This window comes from Poecilia reticulata, linkage group LG7 (assembly GCF_000633615.1).
Source record: "Poecilia reticulata strain Guanapo linkage group LG7, Guppy_female_1.0+MT, whole genome shotgun sequence".
In the NCBI taxonomy this organism is placed as follows: Eukaryota; Metazoa; Chordata; class Actinopteri; order Cyprinodontiformes; family Poeciliidae; genus Poecilia; species Poecilia reticulata.
The window spans coordinates 2995226-3008577 of NC_024337.1; the positions used below are offsets into that span (position 1 = coordinate 2995226).

General features: G+C 41.3%; 1 protein-coding gene across 1 annotated transcript in view; it reads left to right on the forward strand.

The window, feature by feature from the left end:
* Positions 1 to 13352, forward strand: part of arfgef2 (ADP-ribosylation factor guanine nucleotide-exchange factor 2 (brefeldin A-inhibited)) — a 29759-nt gene that overhangs the window by 12482 nt on the left and 3925 nt on the right. Inside the window, exons 11-37 of the mRNA XM_008412816.2 lie at positions 17 to 116; positions 299 to 438; positions 1196 to 1304; positions 1387 to 1573; positions 1929 to 2040; positions 2126 to 2331; positions 2452 to 2536; positions 2708 to 2879; positions 3051 to 3202; positions 4090 to 4218; positions 4320 to 4478; positions 4578 to 4725; positions 5650 to 5746; positions 5825 to 5865; positions 5939 to 6108; positions 6921 to 7072; positions 7874 to 8046; positions 8171 to 8331; positions 8822 to 8952; positions 9918 to 10047; positions 10137 to 10272; positions 10722 to 10860; positions 11019 to 11076; positions 11158 to 11266; positions 11351 to 11490; positions 12547 to 12724; positions 12909 to 13047. Coding sequence (XP_008411038.1) covers positions 17 to 116; positions 299 to 438; positions 1196 to 1304; positions 1387 to 1573; positions 1929 to 2040; positions 2126 to 2331; positions 2452 to 2536; positions 2708 to 2879; positions 3051 to 3202; positions 4090 to 4218; positions 4320 to 4478; positions 4578 to 4725; positions 5650 to 5746; positions 5825 to 5865; positions 5939 to 6108; positions 6921 to 7072; positions 7874 to 8046; positions 8171 to 8331; positions 8822 to 8952; positions 9918 to 10047; positions 10137 to 10272; positions 10722 to 10860; positions 11019 to 11076; positions 11158 to 11266; positions 11351 to 11490; positions 12547 to 12724; positions 12909 to 13047 — 3653 coding nt within the window. The remainder of the gene's footprint in view (positions 1 to 16; positions 117 to 298; positions 439 to 1195; positions 1305 to 1386; positions 1574 to 1928; positions 2041 to 2125; positions 2332 to 2451; positions 2537 to 2707; positions 2880 to 3050; positions 3203 to 4089; positions 4219 to 4319; positions 4479 to 4577; positions 4726 to 5649; positions 5747 to 5824; positions 5866 to 5938; positions 6109 to 6920; positions 7073 to 7873; positions 8047 to 8170; positions 8332 to 8821; positions 8953 to 9917; positions 10048 to 10136; positions 10273 to 10721; positions 10861 to 11018; positions 11077 to 11157; positions 11267 to 11350; positions 11491 to 12546; positions 12725 to 12908; positions 13048 to 13352) is intronic.

Here is a 13352-nt window from a genome sequence, read left to right on the forward strand (position 1 = left end):
ACCTTCTCCATATCAGGTGTTTTTTCGGGAAATCTTCCTGACCATCCTGGAGACGACAACCAGTTCCTTTGAACACAAGTGGATGGTTATACAGACCCTGACACGCATCTGTGCAGGTAATGAATACAAAAAAACTCCATCTCATGAACTGCTTCCCCATCTCTGTCTAGTTGGATTCTACTTATGTAAATGTGTTTTCTAGGTTTACTATTTTTATTAAATTTGCAAAACACTCTGGAAACCATCTCAGATTATCCCAGGTGAACTGTGTTAAAAGCTTTCTCATTTGCTCCCACAGATGCCCAGTGTGTGGTCGACATCTATGTAAACTACGACTGTGATTTAAATGCCGCCAACATCTTTGAGCGTCTTGTCAATGACCTGTCTAAGATCGCTCAGGGCCGGAGTGGGCAGGAACTCGGCATGACTCCTATACAGGTGCGATTTCTCTCACTGTGATCGGTTGTTCTGAACATCAGCTGCCTCTTTTTTTTTTTTTCAGGGGTGCACCGATAAATCAGCTTTTTAAGGTCGTGATATTATGTAAAACTGACCTTTTTTTAGCTTTATATCATGTTGTAATGTTATTCTCTCATCAAAAACATACATGGAGTGTTGAGAAATCCTTTAATCTCCATGGCAACCAGTCAGCTGTGCCGCCTTTGAGGATGGAGCTCCTTCTCTGAGCTGCAGTTTCCAAGCTTCCGCCTCAAGGCCACTCTGTCACTCAGCTCCTTCAGACTAGCCAGCAGCAATTAGCAAATACCTGGTGGAACTGCGCATCTGCTGAGCTCATTATAGGAGCTACTTCTCAGTGCAACGCTGATAAAAACGATGCTAAAAGGTTAACAGAAAGGCCATGATGTGAAGACTGGGTTTCAGAAAGAGCAGGAGTTAAAGAGACTGTGATTCCATTTCAAGGTGTTAAACTTCGAAGTCATGTTTCTGAAGGTAACATAGTTAATTGATTGTGCTATAAAATGGCAGTCTGTGCCTGGAAAATGCATAATACTGCCCCTTTGCTTTTGTCAAGAAGCAAAGGGGCAGTGATCGGCCAGAAAACTGCAATTGGTGTACCCCAAATTTTATTTATTTTTTTGCCATTTGTTATTTCTTTAGCGCACATAGTTATTATTTGGAAATTTTAATCCTAATCAAAGCGTGTGGCTGACTTGCCCCCTCGGGTTTCCTGCAGGAGCTGAGTTTACGTAAGAAGGGCTTGGAGTGCCTGGTGTCCATCCTCAAATGCATGGTGGAGTGGAGCAAAGATATGTACGTGAATCCCAACCTTCAAGCTAACCTGGGTGAGTGCAGGGTAAATCCACGGCTGGTATGCTGCACAGGGCGTCTGGATCCGCGGTGACGTCCGGTGTGTTTTGTGTTCAGGTCAGGAGCATCCACCCGACTCAGAAGGAGGAGAGCTGAAGCTCCCTGAGCAGACGGCAGGACGCCGGGACAGTGTCAGCTCGCTGGACTCCAACTACTCCAGCATTACTATGTCGCAGGCAGACCACCCAGAGCAGTACGAGGTGATCAAGCAGCAGAAGGACATCATCGAGCACGGCATCGAACTGTGAGCACTTTCTCTGCACGATTGGAAATGAGCTGTAGGAGCTTTCACATTGGTGCATCCCTAATATTGGTCAAAATCGGAATCAGCAACTTGAGCTTTTTAAAGATCGGTAATCCACTAGATTACTGCAATCAGTCCTGCTCTAATTTTATTAAATGTATCAGAGTAAAGGGATTGAATACAAATACATGCCAAACTTTTTCACTGCTCTGTGTTTTTTTTATTGCGGAAAATCTCAATAGTTGAAACTTTACAATGCAAAAGGGTCTAACGGGTAGAAATGTTTCTGCAAGGCTCTGACTGCATCTAGACCTCCTGGTGTTATGGGGACCAATCAGATCCGTTCCCTTTACAGATTCAACAAGAAACCCAAGCGTGGCATCCAGTACCTGCAGGACCAGGGCATGCTCAGCTCCACTGTGGAGGAAATTGCCCAGTTTCTCCACCAGGAGGACCGGCTGGACACGGTCAGGGCTTCACCAACCTTAAGTTCTGCCCTGACGGATTCCTCGTCTATGCTAACTAAACCACTCTCTGTGTGCCCGTCAACAGACGCAGGTGGGGGAGTTTCTTGGCGAGAACACAAAGTTCAACAAAGAGGTGATGTACTGCTACGTGGACCAGCTGGACTTCTGCGGCCGGGACTTTGTTTCAGCTCTGAGAACGTTCTTGGAAGGCTTCCGGCTGCCAGGGGAGGCGCAGAAGATCGATAGGCTCATGGAGAAGTTTGCTGCGCGGTACCTCGAATGTAACCAAGGGTACGGTTAGCCTGTGACGGTTGGAGAGTTCAGTTGAGCTCATCTGAAATTACTTTTAGAGCTTTGTGGGTTTGATTTTGATGCTCTAACTTTTACCATGAACTCTGTTGTCTTCTGCAGACAAACCATGTTTGCCAGTGCAGACACTGCATATGTGCTGGCGTATTCCATCATCATGCTGACCACAGACCTGCACAGTCCTCAGGTAGGAACTAGTGGCCACTACTCTTCCAGCCAGCTCACAAAAATCATCCAAATTTTGGTAAATAGGCCTTTTGGCCACCTTTGGGACACTTTAGATCAATGAGATTATGGACATGGTCTCTGAAAACTTTTGACTTAGACCACCAAATCAGCCTGGTCTTTATGTCTCTAGGTGAAGAACAAAATGACAAAGGAGCAGTACATCAAGATGAACCGGGGCATTAACGACAGCAAGGACCTTCCTGAGGACTACCTCTCCTCCATATACGATGAGATCGCTGGCAAGAAAATTGCCATGAAGGAAAGCAAAGAGTTTTCAATCACTCCAAAGTCAACCAAGCAGAGTGAGTACTTCAGTCCAGGTTCTTTGCTCGCATTTACGAGTTTGTTTGAAGACCATTGTTGGATACTTCTTACCAAGAGAGTTAACAGACACACCAAATTTAATTGTATTCCAGTCTCATCATTTGGACTGTTGACCCTAAGCCTTTGTATTGATGCTGCTGCTCCTCCAGGTGTGGCCAGTGAGAAGCAGCGCCGCCTGCTCTACAATATGGAGATGGAGCAGATGGCGAAGACGGCTAAAGCGCTAATGGAGGCCGTCAGCCACGCTCAGGCTCCGTTCTTCAGCGCCAAACATCTGGAGCACGTCAGACCCATGTTCAAGGTAACAGTTATCTTCACATTTCCATCTGTAGTGCAAAATAAAATATCAAAATGAGGCAGAAAAAAAAAAGATTTTTTTTTTTTTGAGTTGGTCAGACACTACAGAAGTTGAATCAGAAGTTCAGTGCTTTGCATAAGTATTCACAGGTAGGGCTGGATAACATGGCCTAAAATCAATATCATTTATTGAGCAGTTCAGTTCAATAAAGATGTTACTCCATTAAATGGTTCATTAGTAGGAGAATAATAATAGTAAGTGAAAAAAATTACTTACTGTTGTAAGTTATATCGGCTTTTTGTCATAAAGCTACACAACAAAAAGTCATATTATGAAAATAGTCGTTGCATCACAAAGTCTTCTTAATATGACAAAAAGTCATAGGACTTTATAGTTGAACTAACACAAGAATAAACTCATACTGTTAATAGAAAAAGTCATAATACAAAAGCTAAGTAATTTCTTAAAAACTCCTACAGGAAAAATAAAGTAAAATGAAGAATGTTGACCATTTTGTAAAGTTATATTTGGGTGTCAACTTTACAAGTAGAACATGCTTGTAAAGTGTTTTAACACATCAGAATCGAATTATCAGCAGAACTTTGAAAATTTGAAGAAAGAATTACGGACTAAACAAACTTCTCACATCAGATCTTGATGACTCTATGGAAGCTTTGATCTCATTAAAACATTTTTCTTGTAATTGTATAACTTTCCTATGGTAATTTTGTGTCTACTCTAATATTATGACTTTATTCTTGTAATTAAAATGAAAATAATTTAGTCTCGACCTAATACTCTGTTGTGAAAATGCATTGGATAGTTAAAGGAAGGCCGTATTCTGCATTTCCTGCTAAATAAAGTGACTCCACCTCTGATGTGTATCCCAGCTTGCCTGGACTCCGCTGCTGGCTGCCTTCAGCGTGGGACTGCAGGACTGTGACGACCCAGAGGTGGCCTCGCTATGTCTGGAGGGCATCCGATGCGCCGTCAGGATCGCTTGCATCTTCAGCATGCAGGTCTGCTCGCACAGTCCCCCCACACACACACACACACACACACACACATGCAGCGGTGAGAACATAAGAGTCAGGGTAGTGACTTGAGCTTCTGCTCTCAGCTGGAGAGAGACGCCTACGTCCAAGCCCTGGCCCGCTTCACGCTGCTGACGGCCAGCTCCAGCATCACTGAGATGAAGCAGAAGAACATCGACACCATAAAGACGTTGATCACCGTTGCTCACACTGACGGGAACTACCTGGGCAACTCCTGGCATGAGGTGCAGAATCCTCCACATAAAATGAAGCTCTGTCGTTTTTGTACATCCACCTCAAACATAGATTTTTATTTTGTTGTTGTTGTGGTACCGTTGTTATAGATACTGAGGTGTATTAGTCAGCTGGAGCTGGCCCAGCTGATCGGCACAGGGGTGAAGACGCGCTACATCTCAGGAGTGGTCCGAGACAGAGAGGGGAGCATCAGGGGGCTTCCTCCTGGTACTGAGGAGTTCATGCCTCTGGGACTGGGTAGGTTCCCCCCAAACTGGGGATCTGCAGCCTGCGGCTCTTTGGACCTTCCAAAATGACTTTTGATATTTGGTTGAAAAAGTGCAGATCCAACATATTTTTTAAGGGTGCAGTATTATGTAAAATTGACTTTTTTAAGCTTCATATAATGCTACAATGTTATTCCCTCATCAAAAACATACCTGGTTGCTTTCTTTCATGCATGTTAGAGAAATCCTTTAATTTTCCATGGCAACCTTTCAGCTGTGCAAAACACTGAGGTAGATCTAGCACAGCCTTCTAGGCGCAAGTTTCCCTTCTGTCTCCCCCACTCAGCTCCTTCAGACTAGCCAGCAGCAACTAGAAATCACCTGGTAAAACTGCTACAGAGCCACTTATCAGTGAAATGCTGGCAAAACCGTTGTTAAAGGGTTAATAGAGGAGCAATGTTGCAGTGACTTCCTGAAGGTGGAGTTCCAGAAAGACCAAGAGTTTCTTAAAGACACAGAAGAATGATTTCATGATTTTAAATTGCTAAGTCAAATTTCTTTTTAAACATGTTTGATATATATATATATATATATATATAACGACTGAAGGTAGTGTAGTATGTTGATTGTGCTATAAAATTGTACTTTGTGGCTGAAAAACAAAAGTACCAACATTTCCACAAAAAAAAAATCTGAGACTTATCTAAAGATTTTTTTATTTTGTTAAGTTTTTCAACTTTTGGAACTAAAAAAAAATTAAAAAAGATTTTCAAGAAAATTTCTGAGATTAATCTCAAGATTTTGGAGCTTTTTTAAAAATGTTCCGTCTACATTGGCTCTAATATGCCGTCGTGCTTTTATGCCCATATTTTGCACTGATTTGGTTAATTTTGTTTTCCTGTCTCTAATTCTGCCTGTGGGTTTTGATTGCAAGTTTAATGTGTTGCTGTTGCAGGAAACCTGGTTGGAAGTCAGGACAAGAGACAAATGGCTCACATCCAGGAATCAGTGGGAGAGACCAGCTCTCAGAGTGTGGTGGTGGCTGTTGACAGGTGGGACGACATTTAAAGTTAACACTTCACTCCTTGCTGTCTTTTACTTTACTTCTAAATCCAGTTTTCTTTTTCCAGGATTTTCACCGGCTCCACCCGACTAGATGGAAACGCAATCGGTGAGTTAACGCTGTTTGGGATTAGCTGCAGGTTAGAAAATGAATCCATACACTGTTTTCCGTTTCTGTGCAGTGGACTTTGTTCGCTGGTTGTGTGCGGTGTCCATGGACGAGCTGGCCTCGGCACATCAGCCCAGAATGTTCAGCCTGCAGAAGATCGTGGAGATTTCGTACTACAACATGAACCGCATCCGGCTGCAGTGGTCTCGAATTTGGCAGGTTATCGGAGATCACTTCAACAAGGTCAGTGGAACAGTCTAGAATGTCTGCCTGGTTCTTCCTGTTCCCAGTTAAAGCCCCACCTCGGTCCGCTTCTCTACAGCAAAAATCTGCTCTGATGTGTCAACGGCTCCAAATAAATCATAAAGTACAGAAAATTTGCAAAAACTAAGGCCATTGAAACGTAATAAGGTAGTAATTTTTAGAATAACTACCCAACTGTGTGTCCTTTTTCTATTTGTGTTGAAGGTAAGAGAATATTGCTAAAGTGCCATGGGTTTGTTTAGACCAGAGCTATTTCTGAGAAGTATAATTTTAAAATCAAAATAGTAAAAAGCTTGTTCAAGTCCTGAGTCTAAAGGGAACTACTTCTTTGTTTTTAATGAGCTTTTACTTGATATCTTTTTTTCTGTTATTTTTCATGTTAATACTAATGCTGTGAGGTTCGAAGTTAATAAAATGTGCTCCATGTGTAGGTTTGATCTAGAACTATAAAACTACTTATCTATAGTTCGATAAACAATTCTATACAAAAATATCACCCATGTTTCTGTCGCACTTTAGCATGACAGTAAGGGGAACACAGGCACTTATTTTTTGTCCACTTAAAGCACTGATTACTACACTTCTTATAAAAGTTATGTAAGAAAATGACTTCATAGTTAGTTACCTCTAACTGAAGTTCAAAGTTGCGTTATTATTAATCAATCCTGTGATGGTTTTAAATAATTTTCTGCGCAAATGTATTGAGCAAGTTGATATATTTTCCAGCCTTAATTTGAACCCGGTTGGAGCTGAAAGCTCACTTTCAATAATGGCTCTGGTCTTTATTATAGGTGGGCTGTAACCCGAATGAAGATGTCGCCATCTTTGCCGTGGATTCACTGAGGCAGCTCTCCATGAAGTTCCTGGAGAAAGGAGAACTGGCTAACTTTCGCTTCCAGAAGGATTTCCTCAGGCCTTTTGAGCACATCATGAAGAAGAACAGGTGAAGATGGGGGTGATATGAGTTCAGAAAGGAGCTGATGCCCTTAGCCCTCTGAAGAAAAAAAAACAATAATAGGGCTGAAACAATTAATCGGATTAATCGTGATTAGTTGATGATTGAAATAATTGTCAACTAATTTATTAGTCGATTTATTAACTGTATAATACAGATAAGAGAATGGCTGAAAGGACAACACAGTCAGAGCAGTAATTCAGCCAAAACTCTGTTCAAGTAAAATCTAAACATTTTGTATTTAAAATGAAAAACCTTCTTTGTCTGTTAAATTGTTCTACCCTGAACTCCTGAAGTGGCATTTTAACATCACCTGGTTCAAAAAAAAAAAGAATCTATGAAATGCCTTTTGCTATCAATTTATTTATCTAAAAAAATCATCAGATTACTTGGCAGTATATTTTTTATCTGCATCCTTTGCTACAAATGATCAAGCATTCACTAAAGGGCAATAAACTGTTTTTCTTATTTAAAGAACTGTATTGCTTATTTACAACTTTTAATGTATTTGTAGTGTGTAAAATAAGATTGAGTAGTTAAATGAAAAATCTGCAGAATGTGCAAATGTTTTATCTGATTATTCGTCAGAATAATCGATGACTAGAAAAATAATTAGTTGCCGACCTACTCTGCAATAAATAAAACAGAATTTAGTCTCTGACTTTCCAATAAAAAATTAAACATTTAAGAACAGAGCATTACTTCTGATCTCTCCTGTTTAAGCACCTTGGATTATTTCACCATCAAATCCAGCATCTCTCTCTGTCTCTCTCCCCCTCCATGTGTCAGGTCTCCCACCATCAGGGACATGGTGATCAGGTGTGTGGCTCAGATGGTGAACTCCCAGGCAGCCAACATCCGTTCTGGTTGGAAGAACATCTTCTCCGTGTTCCACCAGGCTGCCTCCGATCATGACGAGACCATAGTGGAGCTAGCTTTCCAGACGACAGGCCACATCGTCAGTGAGTGCATCAACAGGGCTGCCATCTTTAAGCTGAGGAGGAGGGAAACCATCTAAATGCACTACAGGCAGGGGGCGGCGTTGCTCCTGTGTGCTCATGTTTTTTTTTGTTTGTTTCTCTTCAGTGAAAACCTTCCAGGAGCATTTTGCTGCTGCCATTGACTCCTTTCAGGATGCCGTGAAGTGTTTGTCGGAGTTTGTGTGCAACGCAGGTTTTCCTGACACCAGCATGGAGGCCATCCGGCTCATCCGGCACTGTGCTAAATACGTTTCTGAACGACCTCAGGTAACCTCACCGCAGCTTTTATTGTGATAAGTCCGTAACATGTTTGACAAAAAAAGCATTTGTACTAAACCTGGGAAGATATTGATTTAGATTAATTTATGACAAATATTTTAAGGGACAGCGTTATGTATTTCCTAGACACTATTTTATTGATTCATTACTTTTTTTTTATTATAAAGATGGTTGCGGGTACCTTTGTAGAAGATCCATGAATGATCAGGAGTTCCTGCAACACTAGAAAGCTTAATGGGTAGAATAACACCGTGCACCAATCTGATGGTTTCATAACCTGAACAACATTAAAAATAATAATTGTTGTTGAGCTCATGTGTCTATTTCTTCAATTTAGCAGAAAAAATGTTTTTTGAGTTACAACTGTTACTTACAAATTTCAATTAGAATTTGATTAATTACAGACTTTGCAATTAACTCAATTAAAAATTTAAATTGACTCCCAGCACTAATTCTAACTTGTACATATCGTCTCCAGGCGCTGAGGGAGTACACCAGTGATGACATGAACGTTGCGCCTGGGGATCGGGTTTGGGTTCGCGGCTGGTTTCCCATCCTTTTCGAGCTTTCATGTATCATCAATCGCTGCAAACTGGATGTCCGCACCAGGTAAACGAGAAAAACAAACGAGCCTCAGGTTTCTGTGCATCACCGACACACACTGCTTCCATGGAGGTAGCCTGCTTAGCTATTTGAAACACTTGAATCTACTTAGTTGGGGTGAAAGTAGTTTTTTGAAAATAGGTTTTATGACTTCCAGGACAGGGAAATGTAAAATGAGTCATCAGGATACAGCAGCAAACTGCAGTTCTGTAAAATATAGTAGGACTGAATGGAAGCAGCTAAAAGTCTGTGTTTAACTCATGCAGCTTTCACTGCAGTAAAAGGCTGACACCTTTTAAAACCAATTAAGCTGTTTTTATGAGCCAAACAGGTTGTTTGGCTCATAAAAACTGTATAACACAGTTGAGCCAAACAGGTTGTTTGGCTCATAAAAGGTCACTACAAGCTGCTGTTACACTTATGACAGTGTGTTAGGGCCATTCTAGCTAGAAAAAAGATGTAAATTTCTGCCAAAAAACTGAAATTTTGAGAATCTCAGAATTCTTTTAGAAAAAAACAAGGACATTTCTGAGCTCCTAAAATCAAAGATGTGTAACTAAAATCTCAAATTTTCAACTTTTCAAACTCTAGAAAATTTTGGAGATTAATCTTAATTTCTGAATTTAAATCTCAGTTTCTAGTAAATTTTTCACTTTTGAAACTCAGAAATTTCTTAAGTTTTTTTTCTATATATTTTCTGAGATGAATCTATAAATTTCTGGAGTTTTGGGGGGATGTTTATTCCTTTTATTGTTCCATCTACAACGACCCTAATCTGTGGTGGTGTATGGTGGATGGGAATAAAGTCATAAAGATCTCATTAAAATGTGTTCAAGTTTAGTTTTCTTACAGCCACAGTCTTTAGGTTTTTGCCCTAAAACATTAACTATCCATATTTCTTTATCATGTCCGCTGTGTTTTGTCGGCATAATCCAACAGAGCTGACGTTCCGGTGTGTGTTTGCTCTGCAGAGGCCTCACGGTTATGTTTGAGATCATGAAAAGTTACGGCCACTCCTTTGAGAAGCACTGGTGGCACGACCTCTTCAGAATCGTCTTCCGTATCTTCGACAATATGAAACTGCCAGAGCAGCAGACGGAGGTCAGAGTTCAAATAACTGATGAGTTAATAAAAAGCACCAAATAGGTGGAATAAGTTCTGAATAATTGTTTTTTGTTTTTTTTCTTCAGAAAATCGAGTGGATGACGACGACGTGTAACCACGCTCTGTACGCTGTGTGTGACGTGTTCACCCAGTTTTATGAGCCGCTCAGTGAAATCCTGCTTCAGGACATCTTCACTCAGCTGCAGTGGTGTGTCCGCCAAGGTGATGACATCACTAGTGTCATTCTTGTGTCTGTGATAGTTAAAGGGAATAATCTGCATTACACAGCTGCAAATGTTAAGCTCTAAAACACCCAAATATAAATTGTTCCTGTCTAGAGTTTATCAGATGGTGCTAAAAAAAAAAAAAAAATTTGCATATATCAGAGTTCCTTCACAGCCTGGAAAAGGATGGGATTTAATTCCAGCTTTTTCCAGGTTGGGAGAAGAATGGAAATGGAAAACAGGAGTATGGAAAAAGATTTATGTTTGCTGACTGGATTATATTGTGTTCATCCATCCATTTATTCACCCATCCATCTGTCCATACATCCATCCATTCATTTGTTCATCCATCCGTCCGCATGCTTGTCCCTCCTCTCGTCTTTACGTCTTGCCTGTTGTTCGGCGTTGAATCCCAGCCGCTCTCTGATTGGTTCCTCTGTGCTGCAGATAACGAGCAGCTGGCCCGGTCAGGGACCAACTGCCTGGAGAACCTGGTGATTCTGAACGGGGAGAAGTTCAGGCCTGAGGTCTGGGACGTCACCTGCTCCTGCATGCTGGAGATCTTCCAGAACACCAGCCCCCACGCGTGAGCCGCCACTCGCACACTTTACTGAATCACTCACTCATTCAATTAGTTTTTTTTAAGTGCGGCCATTTTGCTCATGCGCTAGTCTTGGTGCTGAAGGCCGTATGTTAACCCTCTGTGTTAATCTGCCACTGTGTTTTGTCTTTTCCGCCTTTTAGCTTGTTGACATGGCGACCGGCTGGACAGGATGAGGAAGCTGCTGAGGGAAAGCACTTCGTAAGGAACTCACCCTGCAGTAACGCGCACAAGTCCCCCGTTACATTTTCACCGTTCAGAATGTTTGTGCTGTGTTCGCAGGAGTCCGACTTCGACAGTCAGTCCCAGAGCAGCTTCGACAGAGCTCTGTCCGAGAGGGGGCACAGCCAGATGTCGAGCGACGACACCTGGAAGGGCAAGTCCAGCGCCAGTGAGTAAACACGGCCGCCATCTTTACCCAAGGTCGACCGAAAGATTTCTGAGCTTTTCTTTTCCCCATTCCTCTGTTCTCCAGGAGTCTCGGACCAGAGGTTGTTTGCAGGCCTGCTCATTAAGTGCGTTGTGCAGCTGGAACTGATCCAGACCGTTGACAACATCGTCTTCTACCCAGCAACCAGCAAGAAGGAGGATGCCGACAACATGGCTGCCGCGCAGGTACGCAGAGAACGACCTGCTGCTTTATGTCAGCATGCTGTTTATCTGGAAGCTTTTCAGTTATCTGGATGGGAAAAGTTTTCTCACTAGAGATTGAAAGCAAATATTTTACATGATTGCAACAAAAAACATACTTTCTGGAACTGAATTATATCATATCATTTGGAAATATAATGTTTTTCAGCTTTGTGGAAATGGAAAAGGTTTGCACGATGAAACTTGCTTTCTTTTCTAAAACAGAAATTACAAATGGCAGAAAATATTTTGAAGAAGTGGCTTTCACTTCACAAGATGCTCAATATTGTTTATTTTAATTTTGTATCTTTTATGTTGGAGTTCTTATAAAATTACAATTTTATTCCCTTAATATTGCGACTGTATTCTTGTAAGATTGTTATATTTTCGTAATGTAAAAAAACTAAAGTCTTATCCTGGCTCTTTTCTGAGTTTTTTAAGCAAAAGCTGTAAAACGCGCTCGTCAAACAAGATGGCGCCATTCTGGGACGATAAATTGTCCCAGAAATTATTGAAATAAATGATAATATTGTTGTTTTGAGACCATTTGTTAGTAATCTAAAGGTAATGGAATAAAAATACAAGAGCACATTCTCAAAGAACAATAAACTTTAAATTTTAATGAACATTAAACACTGGAACTGGAAGATATTTTAACTATCCAAAATAAATAAATAAAACTACAGAAACAACAAATGAATAATGAAGCCTCTGTAAGCTAAACCTTTCTTCAAAAGGAAGGGGCTAGTTGAGACCACAGCACCAGACTGAACACTTTCATCATCCAGTTTTTGGTAGAAAGAGAGAAAAGAGAAACAATAAATCATATTAGTGGAAATTATTGATCTTGCTTTAGTTCATCATATAATTTATTGACGACTCCGAACTATGGAAACTTAATGAGATTTAAAAAATCCTTTGGCTTCAAAAACCAAAGAAGTTCTACCTTCTCAGGTCATCCTATAAACTCTGTGGCAAACAGAAAGCCTTTGCCGCCCCACCCTTAGTGACTGGAGCTAACGTGTTGTCCCTGTGTCCCAGCGAGACGCTCTGGAGCAGTCGGAGGCAGCGGGAGAAGAGCCGGCTTCAGATCAGGGCATGTACCGTCACATGACGTCCGCTCACCTCTTCAAGCTGCTCGACTGTCTGCTGGAGTCGCACAACTTCGCCAAGGAGTTCAACTCCAACAACGAGCAGAGGACGGCGCTGTGGAGGGCAGGTAGATGGAGGCTCTTTAATTACTATCAACAAAACCTTAAATTCCCCCTCTACAAATGATTGTTTTGGATCCTTTTCTGGAAGGAAGATTCCTTTTTAGGACATTTTTTTTTCTTTTTCCTATCAAAGTAAGAGCAGACCACATTTAAACCACCTAACCTTTTCTATTTTTTTTTTGCCTCTAGGATTTAAGGGGAAGTCCAAGCCCAACTTGCTGAAGCAGGAAACCAGCAGCCTGGCCTGCAGCCTGAGGATCCTGTTCAGGATGTACTCTGACCCCAAGCTGCAGGACTCGTGGCCGGACATTCAGACACGCCTGCTGCTGTGAGTACAACAGATGATTCTGATCATAATCAAATCAATAAATAGAACTCCTCTCATCTCAGAATACTCCTGTCAGAAAGAACTACATATATGTAAATGACCATTACAGACTGAGTTTAAAAAATGCTGTTGAATTATGCATTGCCCCAGGGTTGTTGCATTAAACAACACATTTGAGATGTTTGAAGAAAAATTGTTTTTTCATAGAACCAGGAATGTGTCCTCCATTCATCTGTAAACCAGATAAAAGTTTTCAGATACAGAGCAAATGATGGTTCACTTCTCGCTATACTGTCCTACTGAAT